The sequence below is a fragment of the Agelaius phoeniceus genome, chromosome 3 (assembly GCF_051311805.1).
Source record: "Agelaius phoeniceus isolate bAgePho1 chromosome 3, bAgePho1.hap1, whole genome shotgun sequence".
Classification (NCBI taxonomy): domain Eukaryota; kingdom Metazoa; phylum Chordata; class Aves; order Passeriformes; family Icteridae; genus Agelaius; species Agelaius phoeniceus.
Window position 1 is genome coordinate 50,167,929 of NC_135267.1, and position 21,795 is coordinate 50,189,723.

Genomic DNA, 21,795 nt, shown 5'->3' on the forward strand with positions numbered 1-21,795 from the left:
GACTGAGAATTAAGAGAAAAATAGAGAAAACTTGATCTTACCTGGACAGAAGTACATATCAGAGCTCTTTACAAACTATGGATTCATCTTTCAAGTTCTTTTGAGTCTCTTGCAAGAAAAATAGAACTATGTACAGACAAATGGTCAGCCCTGATAGCAATGAGTAAAGGGCTATCATACCTTGAGGAAAAACAAGTACCTTATTACTGCCAGTAAGGTGAATAACTAACAGCTTCCTTATACCTGAAATCATCATGATCCAAAAAACAAAGCTTTCCTGGGCATGGACATGCACAAGCCTGTGCATATGTACACATGAATGGTATAATATAAGCATTTAAAGGATCAAAGACACAGAGCTTTAGTGCTTTGCTGCACTTAGAGCAAAAGATTAAAATTATTGGCTCAAGGTGGGTTGGCAGCCTCCAGCATTCACCCCAGTGCACAGCCACAGGCTGTTGCACATACAGCCAGAAAGATCAGCTGGGAAACACCTTCTGGGCTGCCAAAAGGTTACAGACCAACACATTAACATAAACGGATGGCAACTTCAGCTTATTTTAATAGTACAGGACAAAAGCTCTCAAACGGTCAGCTCCCAGCTGATCCAGGCCTGGAGTTGTGCCATCATTCCTGCCCTTGTGACAGCAACCTCAACCACAAAGTTTGGCCAAAAAATTCAAGGTAATACCCATTCCAGCAATCTAATTTTAAATCTCCTCCCACGTTTGAGTCAGGCACCTAAAATCTCATCAAATGAAACAATTGTCTTTGTGCTGCCTCTTGAACACATCTGTGCACAGTTTCACAAAACAGCAGCACACAGCAGGAATCGGCAGGACAACAAAAACTGGACACGGGATGGCTGAGGAGGCAGGCAGGGGCACTCAAAGGCCCGCAGATGTTTGTGCCTAACTGGGCTGTTTGCGTCCAGCCACACAGCACCAAAAATTCTTTGAAGATAGACCACCGTTCGTGAGTCCTTATCTTGATGAGAAGGAAAGCTGGGAGAGCTGAGAAAGGAAAAGAGAGAAAGGAAAAGCCATCAATCCCTCAACCAGCCTACAGGGCAGAGCAATGAAAAGGAAAATCTCAGCTTTTACTTATCAGTTTCTATCTTTGTCTCGGGGAGGTCATTGTGAAAAGATACGCTGATGTGAAGTACTAAGTGATAATGGATTTACACTCTTTTCCAAAGATCATAGATTATTCGCGTTTTCCCTCCAGCAATGGGTCCCCATTAGATTTTGAATTTCTTAGTAAAGTAAATGAACAAGGACCCTTAGGGCGAAGAGGTTCCCTCCACTGCCCTGGCCTCCCTCCTTCCCCTTTCATTTGTTAGTGCAACTGCCAAGACAGCTGTTTGTCTGGCAAGAGCGGCCAGTCGGTCAGGGAGTGCTGTACACAAACAGAGGGAAGGCCGTACAAGAGAAACCCCCTGGAGTCTGGCTCAAGATTTATATCTATCTCTGCAGATTAGAAAAGTGGGGTTGGGGAGGGGGGAGGGAGAAACAGACTGTTAAACTGGATCAAATTGGAAAGACAGTCATGCATGAGATCCTTAGCTAAACCAGTCAGGAGACAGGGATTTGCTTCTATTGATCTGCAGTAATGATGACTGGAGAAATGTCTCATTAAACGATGCACAATGATGGATTTCAGACTAGGCAAATTTGAGCCGTGGAGATTAACAGGAAGAGATGTAAAAGCTAGGCCAGGATAGAAAAGATAAGAAATGCTAAAGGGTAACATGGATTTATAAATACATTGCTAAAAAATTCAACTCTAAAAAGAAAAATAATATATTAGAGTTTATTAAACTATGTTTGTGTAATCATCATACACAACATTAGGAGAAAGTGAGCACAAAGCAACAATAAAAACCTTGCTGTTAAGTAGGCAAAGCTTGCACTTTTTTGTATTTCTTTAAAGAGGGTGAGTTGGCAAAGTATCTGCAAAGCTATTCAGTGATTTGTTCAACTGTGTTATCTATTAGTTATCTCCTGATTATTACTGATCAAATGTGCTATCTGAAATTTGAAGAAAACTAAATTTTAACATACACAAATAGCAGGCAGTGCACAGTGTGAGTGTAATATGGCCTGATGCAGGATGTCTGAAGAGGATTGCATGAAAAAGATGTGCAAAGGGTTTTAGAGGGAAACAGAAGGAAAGAAGATTGTATACCACAGAGGGAGTGACTTACTGTTCTGAGCACTAGATGAGTGTGTAAGAAGATATAAAATCTAGATTAGGAGAAAAAGACAAAAGGTGCAGATGCAGTAGTGCAGATTACACAATCTTCAATCTTTGTAAAGATCTTCAGAACAGTCAGGTGTGCAGTTTGAATAAACATCTCCCATAAAAGTCTCTACCTCTAACACCTCCTGGTTTCCATGGCATTCCCAAATACCTGAACATTTCATCTCCCAGTAGTTCCATAAAAAGAAATTGCTTATCCAGCAATCCAGGAGAGAGCCCATCTGCCTTGAGCTCCTTACAGATTGAGAAGCAACAGTGCCCATTGTGGAGACAGGAATTAACTGGGGCTGGATTTGACCATTTCAATCACCAGCCTGAGAAAGTGTGTTGCTGGACTGTTATTTGGATGCACTTCTCACTGACCTTTTGGTAGGTATCTAGAGTCCCAGTCCTTCTCCCCCCATAAATTCCCACCCTCCTCTTCTTGACTGAGCAGCACCCCTGGGTACAGGCACTGACACTGGTGCACAGGAACAAGCAGATCCTTTTCTCCATGCAAGCAAGAGCAAGCCTCCTCACAGGAGGGGAAAAAAAAATTAAGGATGTTCTCTAAAACACAGGCTTGTTGCAAACAGTTGGAGGTATATCTAATCCCTTCTTTTCTGAAGCAGAGGGAAACATTCCCAGGGAAGACCATAATTAGCTGAGATCTACCATCAGGAGAAATCCTGGGGATGTTAATCCAGCACACCATTTCCACCTGCAATAACCGCTACAGTAAATGCTGTGGGCAAGACAACACTGTCTCAACTTGCTAACATGCACCAACACCACAGGCAGCCCAGTCAGCTTCAGGCTTTATCCTCCAAGGGTTACAAACCCCTCTGGAATACCAACAGCTGCCTTGACTTTAGACAAGTCTGCTCCTTGCCCTTCTGGGTGCAGGGAAAGGCCTGAGCAGGGTTCCACAGCCCCCAGATTTAGATCAACCTGATGAGGGCCAGCCCCTGCTGAGCTCCTCCACTGTGCACCCAATCCCCTGCTATGGGGAACATGGGCCTTGGTCCCATTCCCTAAACACAGGTCCCCAGTCACACCCTCTCTCTTGCAGGGAGCACCAGATGTTCACCCAGGACTAGCAGTGTTTAGGTACTGTCAAAAATAGGTTAGAAACTGATGTAAAATAGTTGATAGATGGTTAAGCATGTACTGTTAGTTTGGTTATTATATTGTAAAAGGGGTTAAAAGGGTAGTTATAAGCATAACACACCTAAGCAAAGTGCAGCACCCCCCAAGCAAAAACGAGCCAGCCTGGACAGAACTGTAATGGGCCAATCAAGCACCTTAAACCTTCATGCAACTGAAGGATCCAAAAAGAAACCAATTCAAAGGGACAAAAAGCAGGATAAAAAGGGGCTTCTGACCCACTGAATTTGTGCTGCTCCATCTGGAACATCGGGGACAGCGCTGCTGAGAAGACCCAGCACCGGTGCTGCAGCATCCTCAACAGGAATGCGCCTGCTCAGCCCGTGGGCTGCCATGCTTTAGGCCTTTCTTTTTCTTATCATAAAAGCTGAATTCACTTTAGTCTGGGAGCTTGCTCCCATTTTTATCAGGTACCATGGTAGGGTGTTCCCAGGGCAGAGCCCATCCCACCCCCAGCCAAGAGCAGGGCAGCCAGGGCCATCATCCAGCACCTTCCCGGGGACAGAGAGGCCAAGGTTGGGATGCTGCCCAGGGATGGAGAGTGGCCCTGACTTTGCACCACTGGGGCAGGGGCTGATGGCTCCAGGGCATGGGTCCCTGGGGGAGTGGGGAAGCCCATCCCAGGTGTGCCCTCAGGCCAGGTGTCATCCCAGAGCAAGGGAACCCCTGCCCTTCTGGACCAGTAGCTGAGAGCCACAGGGATCATTCAAGAATCTCAAAACGCCACTGATTTGAGTCTCCCAACTCCATTGACTGCAGCAGCAGTCACTCGAATTTAGATGTATTGATTTTAAATTAATTGCAATGCTTTTAAACAGCCTGAGTATTATCTGCCCACAGCCATATGTGCTGACCCCCAAGCTGGCACAGCCATGCTGTCAGAATCACAGCAAGATGGTGGTTTGGGTGTTAAACCAGCTTTTTTATTTTCTTTTGCTGAGGAAATTTCCTTCAGGCTGAGGGAAGGTTCCTTCCTCAGGAAGTTGTCTTTACTGAGAAGCCAGGCAGATGCCAGAGCAAGGAGGGCACAGGCACACAGAGCTACACCCGCACACTGCCAGTGAGGGTGCATCCCATGCCGAGAGGATTTATCACCTGTGAAGGACATCAGCTCTGGCATTCCCTGGCATGGTCCCAGACCTGCTTTCCTCTCCTTTCCTGCCCTAGCAGTGCAGTCCTTCCCTCCCCCTTGCACCAGCTCTGGCACTGTTTTGATCCTCTCCTGAGCTAATTCAGGTCCCCAGCACAGCAGAAAGCCATCCACCTTGTTGGCAAGAGAATGTTCTGCTACCTCAGCAAATTGAATTAGCTCAACACAACATCAGGTGAGCTCCAGGAAGAGGGGAAGTGAGGCAAAGAAAGGAACCCTTTGACCCAGTGGGTTTGAGCCTTCACTCTAACAGCTGCTATTGTTAACTAAATTTAGGTCTGATACATCATTGTCCCTTAATAGAGGGAAACCTGGGGAGCAGGGTCTGCTGCTCATGACATGTTTGAGTGTGATCTTGCACAACAGAGCAGTGACCTCTCTGTGCATTATGATAACACAAATAGTAAGAGGTGGCCTTTAATTGTGAGCACATCTGGACTCCTAAAAGATTTGCAGTACAATTACATGCTTAAGCTGTAATGACAAACACTACCTCAATGCAAAGCAGGCTAAGACAGGACAAACATTAAACAAGGGATGTCATACAGGTTCATATGTTTATGCTCCCAAGATTAAAGATCTAAACTGCTTTATGAAAAGTACATTATTTTTCCAGTATTATTTACATGCACAAGCACAATAATTTGCCTTTTCTAAGGCTGAAAGGATTCAGTGGAGCTCAAAGAAAGGGATGCGCTAAAAAGAGAAAAATCTCTGTATCAAAATGGATATAAGAGAATGAATAATTTTAAAACAATAACTAAAGCAATTATTTCTGAGAAGATTCTTCTGGCTAGGTTGGGGTGGGAGGTGGTTTCTTTTTAGTTGGTTTTTTGGATTATTTGTTTGGCTCATTTTTGGTTTTGTTTTTTATCTTTTTAAAATTTATTTTCCAGCCATGTTTTGGATTTCTACTAAAGCACAAACCACAGAAAGACTATTCTCTGAAAAAAGGTTAATGTGCCCTTTCACAATAAGGCACAGGTTAAATAAAGATCATATCCTTCAGCCTCCCTGGGCATTTGTGTTCTCAGTCCAGTGTACTGGAGAATAACCATCCTAACAGCAATTTAAATTAGGTGCAGACACATGCAGTATTCCATTGCTCTGCAAGCTGCAGAAGTTGAACAGAATGAAGAGCTATGCATACAGCAACATCTTGAAATGTTACAGCACTAGAATCTAGAAAGCATGGGACCAAAACGCATTTAGCACTGCTATCAAGAGAGGCTCCCCCAATAATGTCAAGATACTTTAGATTAGGCCCAAGAACTAATCTGAACAAAGAGACTCTGCCCAAACAGGACTACTAAGCCGTAATGTTTCATTTAGTGGAGATTCCAGGCACACAGAGTGCCCAGGTAGATCTACTCCAATGTCTGTATACCAGTAAAAATACTTCACTGCATTTCCACACAAATTTTTCAGATAAATGTAATACATACAAGGAATTGTATATAAGTGTGTCTTTGTAATACTAGTAAAACAAAACAGCCATAAATATTTCCTTTATGTAGCAACAAGTTAGCCTTTACTTGGTAGAATGGCTGTCTGCAAACATTATTATTTTCTCTGACTATGGTATCTCTGTCATGCTGTTTTTGTTTCCTGTTATCATTATAGTGCAAGAGTTCTATTACAATTACATTGCAAGGTTCCATATTGCTAGAGTTTCATACCTCCTTGATGTTTCTCATAGGCAGCTCCTCCAGACACTGACTCTTCCTTGTCCTCACAGCAGCCAACTGACTCCAATCCCCCTCAACCAACCAATCCACTCTTTTATAACACTCTTCTGATTGGCTACAGGTGTGGCCTGTTAAAAGCAGGCCTGCTCCTAATCCTTAATAATTGGCTCAGCTGCAACTCTTTAGGGGGTAAGATTACTTTCTATACTACCTTTATTTACTTATGTTCTATCCCCCTACAGTTTCCTTTTCTTCAGTGTTTGCTATTTTATTGCATTAATGTAATTCTACAGATCAAAGCAACAACAACAACAAAAAAAATCCTGGGACAGTAATGTAGAACAAAGAACATCAATAAAAATACTGGGCATAAGATGCAAGGAAGTAAGTGAAAGTTCATGGTCCACCAAATCCAGGCTGCAACCAGCAGAAGCCAATGTGAAATTACCTACATGTGCTCCGGAGTGGTTGGTAACTGAGAGGCAGGCTGAAGAGCAGCTGGGCTTCCTGCTCCTGCTCATTTAGAGGATAGGATTTGCCTCTCTAGACTCCTGGTAACAGGAGCATATTGGTGGGAGTATAGGAGAGGAATCAGATAATGCCATGAGAACTAATCAAAATCCATTTGATCATTCTCTTTTCTAAGTAAAAGCTACAAAGTCAGCTAGAAAACAGTTCCACATGCTAACATGAATCCCAATTATTGATTAATATACCGTGCTCATCTTTATTTAAACAGGAAGTCAAATACCTATAAATGGTACAGTATTCAAATGTACACAGCAGAAGTCTGAGCCTAAAAGATTATGGTAACTCCTGAAAAGGTGCTGAGTCCTTGTAAATCCCTCATGAGCAAGGTGCTGCATGAGAAAGCCAGAAACTGCAGGGACTCAGATCTTCTCTGAGAGCAGAGGTAACTGGAGAGCCTGAGCAGGTAATTATTACCAGGGGTAGTTTTGGCCTAGTTGGAGCAGTCAATAACAGTCTTAGCTGTGGCTGACTTCACCAACACCCTTCTCACCATTTGGCATTCTGGGTGTGCATCCTGAATCCTTTTGTGCCAGACTAACCCAAACTGTCCCAAAGCATCTCCTCTGTGAAGCTGTCTGATTCTTTGTGCACATGAGGAACTGTGGCTGGGTGGTGGAGGCTCTTACAGGGACTTTGGCCACAAACAGTTGTTCTCTGCCCCGGCTGCTCATGACAGATGAAGGTTTCCTTGTTCCCAGGTGCTCTGTTCATCCACTGGAGAATGAAGCCATGAAGGGTTCATGCAAACTTTTTAAGCTATTGAGGACAAATGTGTATGAATTAGATAAATGTTAGTGTGGGAACTCAACATGCCCAGGCAGCAGGAAATAGAAACTAAGGTCAGGCAGCAGAGCTGCTCACACAGTGGATGCCTGGCCCTGGCCCTTATATCTCTCACCTGTGCAGGCAAGCAGCCCCAGGAGGTGCATGCCTGGGCTGAATCTGCATGGACAGTCAGCCCAGCCCCACCACCCTGCACATAAACCTTCATCATGCTCAAGGGAAGGAGGCTAAGAACGTCTGATTTTGGTGGACAAATGCCATACTGGATACAGAGCAAAAAATTAAAATACAGGCTGAATTTAAGTCTTGGAGGCAGACCTAACTTGAGCTCAACTATGTCTATCACATTTGGAAAAAGGCCTTTAGGACCATTTATGAACCCCAGGGCAAAGAACAACTACCAGCATGCATGTCTGTCATAACTAAGAATACAGTATCTTTAATGAAAAGAAAAAGACAAAAGAAAGCTAAAAGTTCTTGCTTTGGGAAGGAATATCTGAGAAATTATACTGTCCACACAAACCTAACTTTAGGTGGCAACAAATATGAATTATTGTTTTTTTTATTATCTTATGAAGAAAGAATGTTCAAAACAGATTTGAGTGTTCACCAACATGACATATTTACTTTCTGTTGTGCAGTCATCTCTGACAAGGAACCTAAAGCAGGCTCTAAGTTTTTGTATTTCATAAACAGGCACAATAGTACATTAATGTAATTAAAGTAATTAAAAGAGGAGAAAATACTCACTCAAACTCACATTTTTCTAATTATTTGCAAAAAGGCAAAAAGTTTTTTACAGAGACAGATTACATTTGATCAGGCTTTTACATTCAATAAATAGCCTGGCTTCAAAAGGAATTCACAATGAATCCTTAAACTATATATACAGTTGTGATCCACAGCTGTGTCAGTATGAATTACAAGAATTTGACCTTGTGATTCATTGGCGTAGTGGCCCAATGCTATGCAGAAAAGTTGCACAAGAAGCTTTTTCTCCATACATAATGATTATTGCAGATTTATGACCTGTGCTTCCACTGTGCATAACTGGCTTATGCTGTGCAGACTTCCACAGGGCCTGTGCAGAGCACAGGGAGGGGGGAGGGACCACATTCCCACACATCATAATTGCTAAATTAATAAGCATGATTCCCATCCCTCTCTCTTGGAACAAATGAACTGAAGAGAAAGAGGGTCTTACTTTTCAACTCCTGAGACTGAGTTCACATCATACACTGCAGGAAAACTGCAACATGGCATGATAACCCTTGAAATTAGGAAGACAAGCTAGATCTGGAGTACACTGGATGACTACTTTTAAACCAAGTAGTCACTCAGCTCAAACTTATATTTGTTTTCAGCTCTCTTAGTTATACAGGCACAAGTATCATGATCAAAAAACCAGCACATAAACTGCCCTCTCCAGTGTGCATAAGTGGCACACTCTCTATATTAGAAATTATCAAGTCCTGCTTATTTGCATTCATCTCCCATTACTCCACACCTTTGGGGAAAGATTATAACTAGATCAATTGCTAACTTTATTTAAAAGACATGTGATTCAAACATGTCATTCCTGGAAGTGACCACTGGATTGCCTCATATTTTGCTCAAGTAATTTCTTAGCTCCTACTTGGACGCAACCTCATAAACATGAGTAAATGACTAAGACTACTTGCATCCCATGGAAAAAAAAATGCAGACTGTGCAAATTCAGCTGTGAACTCCCTCTTGAAAATTCCAAACATGTTACCGTTAAAAATTACTGATGTATTAATGGGCAAAATTTGACATTTTTTGAAAGTATGAGGACTTGGAGCATCACAAAACCTCTCTAAAACACCTATAAAAACCATCAGAGCTTTGTCACTGACCATGACCAAGGATGTTGCCAAACTAGCAAATTATAAAACAGTGGGCTCTGTTTTGACAAAAAGTATCATGAATCTCTAGATCGTAATATTTTTCAAGGCAACCCTAAAACAATATGTTTAAATGAAAAGGAACGTTCTGCCCCATATTTCTTAACAGCAGCATAGCATGTTTGGTTGATTGTCTTCAAAATCCAGATGATTAGCAACTTTATTTCTTTTTCCTTCAAAGTATGAAAAATTATGACCTATGACGACCAAGCAGCTGTGAGAAACTGCAAAATATGTGGCAGTGGGACAAATGATTAGTCTTCAACTTGATCTCATAATTACATCATAATAGGTGACATGATTGGATAGGTTACAGCAATTAAAGTGATGAAAAGTGCACATTCATCCCCTATATGACTCTCATTAGAGTTACACCCAACTGCTGCTGTTGCAGTGAATGAGGCTGCTTATCTCTTAGCATCCAATTATCCCATAGACATTCCCTACCAGTGCTGGGAAGAGCCCTGCTATCACCCCCACTCAGACAAGCCCGATGGTTAAGACAAAAGTCTTGAAGCCTGCTGCGGTTTAGTTTTCTCTCCTGGAATTTATTGCCTGTTATTTCTTTTTCCGTGTTCTTAAGGTCTACGAATATTTATGGTCTCTCCCCCCTGGGGATTCTTGCTACCAGTGTAATTACATAATGACACTACAGTCATCCATATGGGTGCAGGCAATGACCTGTGCTAGTGCAAGTTAAACTGTTTCTTCTATCTGAAGATTTTTTTTTGTTTTGTTCTATCTGATCCTTGCCTCATGTTTGCCTTAAAATACTGAGGAAGCGTTCGGTCACGATATCCTCTTAGCTACTTGCTCAGAACTACTTGAAAAGTGGAAATGTTATTTTACTGACTCCTTCCCTCCTGGGCATTTTCACACCTGGAGAGGGATGCTTACATTAAGCAAGGAGGGAAGCTGCTAACATGAACTCCACTAGAACCCAGGCTGGCTCTGAGAGGGAGGGCACAGCCCCACAGCCAACTACAAATGGGTAGATTTTTTTTCTAATTCCAATGAGTAAATTGCGAAATTTTTTGCAACGGTAGCTAGGTGAATATCCAGAGGAGTCTTGGCGGTCATTCCAACTGCTCGTGGCTTAATGGTATGCAGGCCTTAGTGGAGGGTGGTGTTTTACAGGCTGAAATGTCCATGCTGCTCCATGGGCAAGGCCTTAGATTCCAATGATAAAAACAAAGCATACAGCATTGTGTCCATAAAATACTCTACATACACAAAATAATTCATGTATATCTCAAGGAATTTGCTAAACTTCCGAAGGCATGCCACAGCCTTGTGGCACCGTTCACTTTGCTGTAGTCTGATCATTTTTAACAGAGAGGACTCCTCATGCAGTTTATACAAATGCTGCATCTAGATGCATTTAATGATTTTACCTTATGTGTTTTATTTTCTGAATTTTTTATATAACCAACACATACACTTCTGGCAGAACATAGTCCCTGAAAACACGGAGATCGGCAACCACAGCATTTTGTTCTCAGCTTTATCCTGTAAATCCACTATACCATTTGCTTTTGCCCCTGTGAAAATGCAAAACTTGGCCCTTATATAAAGACTGCTAAAAGGCCTCTCAATCTGCAAGCTATCCTTCTGCTAATGAAGAGATTAACATACCTCTCAATGTCTAGAATTGTTCTTGCTGTTTTGTAATTTGTAACCTCGGGTCCTCTCCACCTCATTGTGTTTTCAATTCCTCCCCCTTCTTCTATGCAAAGAAAAAGCTTTCCACTTACTAAGAGCAGGAACTCTCCTGTTAGCTGCACAAAAGCAAGACTGCTCCATTAAGATGAAACTTAAACCTCTTTGTATAAATTGTTTGGTTTCTATTATTTTTCCCCTAGAACCTGTACAGAACAAGATGCTTTTGAAAGGAAGAATATATACAGTGTCAAGCTTGCAAGATAAGCTTAGTAGAGCTCTGCAGTGTGTTTTTCCCTCTTCCCCTGCCCCTTGCCCCAGAGAACTACCAGTTTAACATCACACCAGGAACACAAGGACTCATCATCGGATGATTTACATCTGCTTAGAAGCAGCTCTTTCTCTGTGTGTTATATGCCATTATGCAACAGTATATAAAAAGTATAGGTCAAGAAAGTGAATCCATGAAGCTAGAGACTGTACAAGTCTACAAATGAAACCTGGGTATGTCCCAGTACTGACCATCCACCTTCTGAAGTGTTTTGAGCCGATTTTGTTCTGAAGTCCTTGCTCGCTGTTTGTTCATCCTGGGGTCAAAGGTCTGTGGAGTAAAAACTCAACGGCTCATTTGCAGGTGGCTGCACAGTAAAGATATCCATACAATGAAATAAGACACATTATTATCTAGCTGCGGGTGACTCAGTTAATACCATTTGCAACAAACACACAAAATACTCCTAACTCATACCCTTGGAAAACTACCTGTAAAGGAAAGGCATATGTTCATGCTAAAAAGTAGCAATGTGTTTGGGTGAATCAGATCTCTTCCAAATTAAGTCAGTGTTAGTGACCAAAATCAGTTGCAAAAAGCTGTCAGAAGTGGTTTGGCACGGAGTTTTCCTGTTGTGAAACTCCCACCGTGTGACAACATATTAGTGAGGCTCAATGTATGCCTTCTTTCTGAACTAATCTTCTGCCTTAACTCAAAGCACATGCCTTTAAAACTATATTTATTTAAAAGCTGGTTTTAACTCTCCTCCTTACGAAGGGAAATTTGGAAAAGCACACATGAACCAGTATAGCAAGATGACAAGGGTTACACAAGTCCTCCTTGTGAATAACAACTTTGAGAGCTATAGACTCTTTCATTCATCTTAATGATTATTTAATCTTGGAAGATGACAGTAAGTTCTTTGCCTACAGCATATTGAAAACTGACAGAGAGAGGGCATAGTAATGAGAATTTAATAGCAAAATAAATAATACAGAAGCTACTTCAACTGATTGCATTATTATTATCCTGCTGCAGTCAATAGGAAAGCTGTGCTCCCAACACCGTCGAGAGGAGCAGGGCTTCCCCCTGAGCACTGCAGGTTTGCAGCAGGAAACACGTGGCCTTGGACAAGGGACCAGCCCCGGCTGAGCCCAGAGGGGTGAGATTGAGAAGGCAGCCTGCACGCTTTCCCTCCACCAGTGCTCTCCTCACTGGCCGTGAGCGGAAAACAAATACCACTCCCACATATTTTACAGCCCCAGTCTCAAGAGCATGACTTATCATTTCACTACAAATCATTGAAATAAAAATAACTGTGAATTGAATCATTATCTCTCTGTCTCAGAGGGCACTGCCAAGCCTCCAGCGCCCAGGAGATGAAGAAAGCCTCCTTTCATGGTATCTGCCAACCTACCTTCCCCCTTGTTCCAAGCCTCTAGAGCTGTGTGACAGGCAAAAACTGTTTTGGCCTTCCAAGGCTCCTAACTTGCCTCTACCAATTACCAACCATCCAAGTTCTGTGGAGAGATCAGCACTAGTGACATTATCTGCAGGCTCCATGGCAAAGTGCTCTGCACATTAAATTGCCCAGGATCACCAAAGCCTCTCACGGTTTATCACAGTACTTCTTCCCTAAGGTTAGTTGGGATTGACCTGCAGGACTGTTCTGTCCATATTTATGATAACTCTTAACAAATAGAACTAGAAACTGGCACTATTACTAGAGAATATATTCTAGATTTCAGTTGATGGAATACAAATCAGTATAATTACCAGTACCAACCCATGCAGGACTGACTGGTTTTGATTGCCTGCTGAGACTAATACAAAACAATGCATGCTCATATGTTGTTATATCGCTTTTCAACAGCTACCACTCTTTCAAAGGTGATATATGTTTTGCAACATATTGTTGATATATGTATTTGCAACATGTATTATCCTATCCATCTCTCTCCCTCATGTTTCCATTTATTCCATTCAGTCTTGTTTGTAGGTTTTGGACCAGAATTTGGTATTGGAAAAATTATTTTTTGTGACCACAATATTTTAACCACTTCTGTGGGGTCTCTAAATCTAGTCTTGAGGCTGTTGCAGAGTTTGACTTCCTTGCCCCTTTGTCTCCATAATCACTCTCATTTGTATGGATTTGCTCCTGACAATCTGTGAGACAAGTACAAGAACAGGCCACTTTTATTCACATGGACACACTGCTCCTCTTTAAAAGTCTCTCAGTCTTCAGTCTTGAAGAGAGTCACCCATCCCAACCCCTGCAACCAGAAGGATGCTGCCATTTGTTGGCAAAATCCGGTAAGGATTAGTCTGACCACCAAACTGCTGCACTAACAAACACTCTCTCTGCCTTATATCATCTCTAACATTTTAGTCTAGATTTTAAACTCTCCTTTGAAAAGAAGGGTAAGTCTCAAATACTAACAACGTGTGTTAAATACATATACCAAGAATATAATGTACTGGGTACATGGCAAAAAATATGCCTGATCACATATGGTGTCTGAAAAGTTAAAAAACAGACATTAACACTTACAAAACAAGAGCTCAATTAGAATAAAGGTTTACCAAACTCGACTTTTTCTAACATAATATAAAATCTAGCAATGTTGTCTCTGACATACAAGTTAATTCTGTACTTCATTTTAGCACAGCAGCACAGTGTTCCTGACCTGCCAGCAGTGTGAATTCACCTGCCTCACAGCAACCCATCCCCAAAAAGACTGTAGAGATTCAGACAGCCTATCTTCCATTCTCCAGGGTATTTCTAAAAGGCAAACCACTGGGGCCTGCTTAACATTCGGGTCTCCTGCAGCTGCTGGCACTGTGTTCCCTGCCGTGCATCTGCAACCCTCCCTGTGCCACAGGTTTCTTCAGAGCCGGACAGTCAAGCTGGACAGAGAGAGAGATGCCCACAGCATACTTTAGAAAACTCCTGTTTAATTCCGCCCAGAATTGAAACAGACAACGCTGGCACAGGCTAACCACACGGCTTGCAAACCTGCGTGGAGACACCTCCTCAGCACCGGCAAGCCCGATCACGACCCCAGCTGTGCTGAAGGGGCCGGACGGGGCAAGCGGGAGCGTCCGGCCCCACTCGTGTCCTCCCTCGCACACACCCTGCGGCTTCCCCGCGCCCCTTCCCGCCGCGGCAGCGGGAGCGACGCCTGGGAATCAGCCTGCGAACAGCAAAATAATCCTGTTTCCTCAAGAACATACTCGCGTATACGAGCGCGTGTATATATGTGTGTGGGCATGTACGTGGCTCGCCAGCTTCGGGGGCTCGCAGGCGATGCCGGGGGCTGCAATGCTTTGGGGAAACGCCGCGACCCCGGTGCAGCACCCGGAGCGGCGGTGGGCGGGAGAACAGCGCTCGGCGAGGGGAGGGGGCGGCGGGGCCGCGCCGGCCCCTCGGTCCACGGCAGGAGGAGGAGATACCCCGAGCGGCAGCCCAATGGGAATTGTGGCGCTTCCCCTTCTCCCGTTTCCTCTCTCCACCCCCAGCCCCAGGCCGGGGAGGCGGGAGGCGGCAGCGCTGCAGCCCGGCCACCGGCGGGGCACGGGGCCAGCGGCAGCCCCGCACGGCCCCTTCTCCGCCTCCGCAGAAACACCTGCGGGGGGAAGGATGCCGGGAGGCGGCCGCCCCGCTCCGCGGGAGCGCGGGCTGGCTCCGGAGCCGCCCCAACCAGAAGGAGAAGAAGGAGGAGGAAGAGGAGAGGAAGAGAAAGGAGCAGGAGGGAAGTGGGGAAGTTGTGCCTCGCCCGCCCCGCCGAGAGCCGGAGCCATGGGCCCGGCCGGGGGGGCGCGGGCCGCCCCCTCGCTGCTGCTCTCGCTGCTTCTCGGAGCCTCGGCCCCGCTCTGGCTGCGGGCGGAGACGCTGGGTGAGTGCGGGGCCGGGCGGGGAGGCTCGGCAGGCGCGGCCCCGGGGAGCTGGGGGCGAGCGGAGGGGAGCGGCGAGCTGCCCCCGCCGTCCTCGCCTCCTGCTCTGCGGGAGCGTAGCCTGAGCTGCTCTCGGGGCTGTATATAGCTGACCTGGTTAATCCTCGCCGGGTTTATCCCTGTGTCTGAGTAGCTGCGAGATTAAAGTGGTAACCAGCCTTACCGTAAATGTATACTACGACTTTCTTGATATTTGTTAATTAGGACTTTTTTTTTTTTTCTTCTTTTATAATAAGTCAGATAAGTGGCGAAAAAGTCTCGGGAAAGTTGCGTGCCGGGGGAGGCCACCTGGGCGCCCGGCTGTGGCCGCGCCTCCTCAGCCCCGGCGGGAGCCCCGGGCGCGGCGGGCGGCGCTGGGTCAGCGGCAGCTCCGCGTCTGCTCCGGCGGCGCCGGGGCCGGCAGCCCCCGTCCCGCAGCCGCGAACGGGCAGCTCTGCTCTCCCGCCGCCTCGGGGAGAAAGTGTAATGCCCGTACTCGCGCCCGCACAAAGTTTCGTAGGAATCTCGAGGGGATGTTAGGGCCCTTTTTGTGGCAGTGCAGTTTGTTGCAAATAGAGTGCGGGTACCATTCTCTTTGCCCTGTGTTGTTAAGATTCCTGTGTAAATTACCAGTAGAGCTGACATCTCTGCCCGCGGAGTTGCAGCCTCTTGGCTGTTGCATTGCGTGGCCTGATGCATCCGTCTTAGAAGACTTCACTGGCAGCTACCGAGAAAATAGCTAGTACTGGAAACTAAGCATTGTAATAAGCTTGACAGTGCATTCAGATATCTTAGAAATCCCGTATTAATGTTCCGAGTTGGCTGCAAATTCCAGAACCCAGCGCTGTGCATTAGCTGTATACAGGCATTGGCATTGTATACAGGCGCTGGCAGAAAGTACTTCGGCTGATTTATACCTGTTCTTCCCATAACCTCCTATTAACAGAGGTTTCTGATACGGCTCTCCAGAAAAGGGAGAAGTTGGTATGAGTCGTGTTGCCACTTGCCAGCTTCTTGGTAGCTTTGCTGTTCTGTCCTCCGTGCGCTGGGATTCCAATTTGATATGTTCCAGGAAACATATGTAGCAAGGAAAAAAAACATTCTCTTAATCCCCTCTTTTCATCAGTGTGTTGAGGGGAGGTTGTTTTTTTTTGTTTGTTTTCTCTTTCACCAATGCTTATTCTTCACTCAATGGCACCAGGGAGAAGAAAGTCATTTGGGGTGCAAGTGAGTAATAGTAAGTCTGCTTGGATTTCAGGGGGTTTTTGTGCCTACAGTAACAGTATGAATGTCCCATCTTGTCCATATTCCCAAATTAGTTGGTAAAAGCACTTTTGTTTTATTCGTGTTGAAAATGTTTCTACTATCAAATCAACAGAATGGAAACACAAGTACTATTCTGCCTGGTTCTCCTTGGACCAAACTCAGATTTACCAGATAATCTGTCCAGTGTCTAGAAAGCAGGAAAGATGTTGATTCCCCCCACACACTTCATTTCTCCACGGGTGGAAGAAGTTCTGTGTTTGTTTATTACTATTACCCTATAAATTAAGGGCTAAGTGTTCTAAAGTCACACCAGTGGAGAAAGGAGATAAGTGGATACAAACTTCCTGTTACACAAGCTTCTTGACTTGATTTAGGAGTTGTAATGGAGCAGGAGAAGTGCCAGAGTGAATCAGGCTCGAGTTTCAGATAATTCTGTATCTCATCACCACTGGTGTTTCCCACCAGCTGGTTCAAAGAAAGATGCACTGGTTTCAGTATATTGATTTTGAAATATCCTTTTTAAAAAATGAAGCATTATGTTTTTCTGACTTCTCATGAGCTGACTTTAGTCTTCTCTAAACTTTTTCTTGAGGGGTGCTACGGAACAAGGATGAAAGGGCTGTTATAGCTTCTGTTCTTTTACTTTGGTTTCAAATTAAGGAAAGACCTCTTTTTTCACTGTGGCTTGGTTATTTCAGAGAATGGCTTGTATCTAAGTGTGGCTGTGTAGAGTCCAGGTGTCAGCACTCTTTCTGTTCTTGAAAATATGTTAAATGTGTGTGCTGTCCGAGGCATCTATGAATGTGGAATTTTGTTGCCCATAAAATCATGATAAGAAAGGCTGAGCATCAAGGGAAACTATTTTAATTAAAAAAGTATTTATAGGCTTAGTAGGTCTCACCTGGGAACAAATACTACATCTATGACTGTCCATGAGTAACATATAACTTTGGGATTTATAATAAAACGTGATTCTTTTCTCTTTTTATTCTGCGATACACCAGTCTTTTGGGGTTTCAGTTGCCAGTTCTTTGCTGACAAGTAAAAAATATACCTTTTCCCTTGTCTGCCAACCTCATACAGCCATCCCATATCCTGATATCTCTTCTAAAAATCTCCCCCAGTGGTTAAATCCCAAGGCAGAAGGGAACCAAACCTGAACACATTATCTTTGTCTTTCACCATTCCTTGTTTTTTTCTTCTGGTGTTGTTGAGCAAGACCTTGACCCATGTAAGCAGCAGAAATCAGAGTTGAATCTGAGCCTTCCAGAGTTTTGACTCATTTTCTATCACAATTCTGGCCAGTAGGACTTCAAACTGACCTGAAGCTTGTTTGTTTGTAGGAAGGTATAAGAGGAATGGGGATTTTAATCTATTAAGTACAAGATTTAAGCCACTGCTCTTGCTGTACCTCATTTATTTTCACTTCAAATAAAACACAGCTATGAAACTAGTTCATGTGGGATTTGCAGATCAGCATCCAGGAGTGAGCTTTGCTTGCTGTGTTCCTGGGTCTGTTGACAGTGGCACCCAACACCCAGTTGGAAGGATCGATGGGCAGTAGACTTTTATATGTTTTGAGGAAGGGCTGTTATTCAATGTGACAACAGTGTATCCAGTAATTACCAGAGATTATGCCTGTTCTCAGGGGCTTGCACAAAACCCTTGCTGAAGAGTACTGGTGTGATCATGCTAATCCACTTTGTATGCCCATTTCCAGCAGTTTGAAATGCAGATCGAGATGAGTCTTTCTTGTACCCAAACCCCCGCCCCCCGCTTCAGTTTCTGAATATAAGTGATTGGTAAATTTTCAGTTTGTTTGCGTTTTGTCCTTATGTCTGTTTCCTTCCTTGGCTCTCTCTCTCTCTTGCCTTGGGAATGCTGACTAGAATTGCTAAAGAGGGAGGCAACAGTTTTCCAGTTGCAGTTCATAAGCAATGCAAGTACCCACCACAAGAAAACTGCAATGTTTTCAGTCACACAGACTTTGCTATAAATAGCTCTAAGCTCTTCATAAGTACTTCTCTTTAGGTTATCAGGGGATGTATTTCAAACAAAATCAAAGACAGGGAGGGCAGCAGGAGTCTCTGACAATGAGGGGAGAAAAAGATGCTTTGGGAAAGTTGTTACCTGCATGGCTGTTGAGTCACATTTCATGAAAATTATTTGTTGATTTGCATATGCAAAAATATATTCATTTATATTTATCACATATAAGTGTCACCTTTAGTCCACCTGAGTTACGTGGGTAGCACAGTAAAAATTAGCTTGAAAAAATACCAATTTTGAGGACAGTCATGCTACTGGATAGAGATGCCTGAGGTACCTTTTCAAAAGTATCTTGGATACCAGGACTGGTATAGTTTTGAAAGCCCATCTGAGCTCTCACACCATGCTGAGAAGTGTGGTCCTGTGTGGTGGCAGGCACTGAAGTCCTCAGCACAGACATCGCTGTAGTTTGGGGCTGGCTGTATCAGATCAGATGCTCTCCTGTGGCATGTACTCATCAACATATGGGTTTGCACCATCTGCTAAGAATAAAACAAGCCAGACAAAATCAAAATAAAATCCTTCTGACTGGGTTCAGTGGAATGGTGTTGGATCCCAACTAACTGCAATAAAAAATATTAATAGCAATGCATAAGAATGAGCGCACAACTTCCCCAAAAGGTTTAATTAGTGTTACAACTGGGAGTGGGAAACTTCAAACTGGGACAAGCTAATACTGATGCTTAAATAAAAAAAGGATAGTGGTTTGACTAGTTTTAAAAGTATACAGATACCTTCATTTTTGCTTTCAAAAGAAATTACAAATTATCTAATTAAACTGATTTTGGCCTGTGAATATTGTGTGAGTGCTAAAGCCACAATTTTGAGGTTGGCTGTATGCTCATACATAGAGAGAGGCTGCCAGTAGTTTTGGTTAGGATTGTTGATGCTGTATAATTAGGCCTGGGAGCTGAGTGTTTTGAGGAGAGGAAGCATTTTGGTCTTTCATTGCCTCTCTCCCTGGCTCTTCTTTTGACAGAGCCAGGACTTGCCTCTCAGGAGTTTCCTTCCAAGACATGAAGGCTTAGTTTGGTGGTGGTGGTACTTTCTCATCCTCTTTGAGCGAGATTTCCAGTCCCACTGGGACCATATTTGTTATTTCTGTTTCCCTGATGGGACAGGACTGCTGTCTGACGGCAGCTCCATTCTGCTCCCCCACACAGGCACAGAGAAGGATGAGGACATCCATGCTGTGCAGCATTTGCCCATCTCCAAAGAGCTTCAGTGAAGGTGTTTTCCAGCCAACTATAACAGGGACAGGAGAATAAACGGGGAAAGCAGAGCAGGACAAGGCTAGAAACCCAGTCCCCAGGCCTCCTACAGGACCAGGGTGTTCATTTTTATATTTAGTATCATGCATTTCAGCCTGAGCTACATCTGCAATTACATTAGTGTTCATCAGGCATTTAGTTAAGCTCTAAAACATTGTTTCTTCCTTCAGTTGCTGCAGAAACCTCATATCCATCGCAGTTTTATTCCTTGATGTTTGAGTTTTTGGCATTTCCACCACAAATTGTTCAACAATATTGGATTTCAGTCTAATGCTTTGACATTAAAGTTGAAGTCATGTTGATGTCATCTTCCAGATGTTCCTGTCCACTGAATAAAAATTTTGTTTGTTTGTTTTATTTCAAATTACAAAAACACATGGGGAATTCTGGATGTGATCCCTCATCTATACAAAGGCCTGTGTGTGTCCTGTCAGAAATCAAACAAAACTTTTCTTCATGGAGTAGCAGCAGAGACTTCAAAAAGCTGGAAACATAGGTGGATTTCTTCACCCACCCGAACAGAATGGCTTTGTTACGTGCCTGAGCCTTGTTGTTGCAGCTGCACTAACTGTGAAGAAAGGAGATGTGTGGCTTCTGCCTGAAATTCACTCGTGTTTTGCTCTGGTGCCACACCAGTTCTGTGTTGGTATGTTGTTTTGATCTTAATAGTCAGCAATGCCTCACTTGTAAAATGAACTCATAGCAACAACAACAAAAAGTCCACACTTTGTCCTCCGGGTCTGCAAAAATCTATTTTAACTTGTAAAATAAATTCAGTTATCCTGTGGGTCTCCCTCTGCTGGGATGTTTTAGCAGCGAGGTTCGTGGCTCACATTTGAGCTGTTGCCTTCCCTGTTGTGTCAGCTTCCTCCCAAAGGCTGGGCTTTGTATTAGCCCATGTTTCTTATGTCAGCATGCTGCAGGGGAATTGAAGTTCAAATGCCTCTGAGCTACTGAAGGCTTTTTGAGTGGTCATGTTAACGTTTTCAAACCCAAGGAATCGGCACTTACTGATCTAGAATTTGAGCACAGACAGCAGAGACATGTTAAAACTCATGGTCCTGGCTAATGCTTGTGTTTTGAAAATTAAGCCACTATTTTTTTAGATGAAACTTAGTTGCTGTGTTTTGTAGGTGGAAAGCAAACTAAAACTGTATCAAACTAAGCAGTTACACCGAGACATTCACTCTTGGGTTGAGTGAAAAATCGTTCAGATCTTTCTACATATCCTGTTCCAAAAGTTGAGAATATGATTGTTTAATACTGCTGCTAATCAAAAAAATCTGGTCAGAATGGAACTATGGAGTTTCAGTATAAGTGGTGTACACAGGGTGGCAAAAAATATACTCTGCAGTTTTCCACATCCATAAGTAAATACCTTTTATGCAGTCTCATTGATGTGTCACAGAAAGCACAGAAATGATGCTGTGGGTCACATGTGGTGCCACAACCAACACTGTAGTACTTAAGTAATGATGTAGCTGCTTTCCTTTCTTTCTTTTTTTTTTTTTTTATTTTTAAATTTAAAACAACTTTCACAGCAATTATATGTAACCACAATGAATTAGGAAGATCACAAAAGCTTATGGAGCTTCTGCATGTACCATTTTGTTTAGTACCTTGAGGATGAGTATCAAGCAGGCTGGTTGTGGGACTATACTGATAAAAGGCATTTCTTGCTTTCAGTACATCAGGCTAGAGTAGTTCTTTGATTGTTTCTTCATCTTAGTTCAGTAAAATTTTTTTCAATTTCTACTGGAGTTGCAAAAAACCATTTGTTGTTAGTTTGCAGTAACCATGGAGGAAATAGTTTCTTAGACACTGGGTTCACCGAGTCAAAAGACATGAATTTTTTTTTTTT

At 43.5% G+C, this 21,795-nt stretch overlaps 1 protein-coding gene across 1 annotated transcript in view; it reads left to right on the forward strand.

The window, feature by feature from the left end:
- Positions 1 to 14,707: 14,707 nt before the first annotated feature.
- The window catches only part of DCBLD1 (discoidin, CUB and LCCL domain containing 1), a 46,547-nt gene continuing 39,459 nt past the window's right edge, over positions 14,708 to 21,795 (forward strand). The window contains exon 1 of the mRNA XM_054629842.2: positions 14,708 to 15,311. Coding sequence (XP_054485817.2) covers positions 14,723 to 15,311 — 589 coding nt within the window. The 5' untranslated portion in view covers positions 14,708 to 14,722. The remainder of the gene's footprint in view (positions 15,312 to 21,795) is intronic.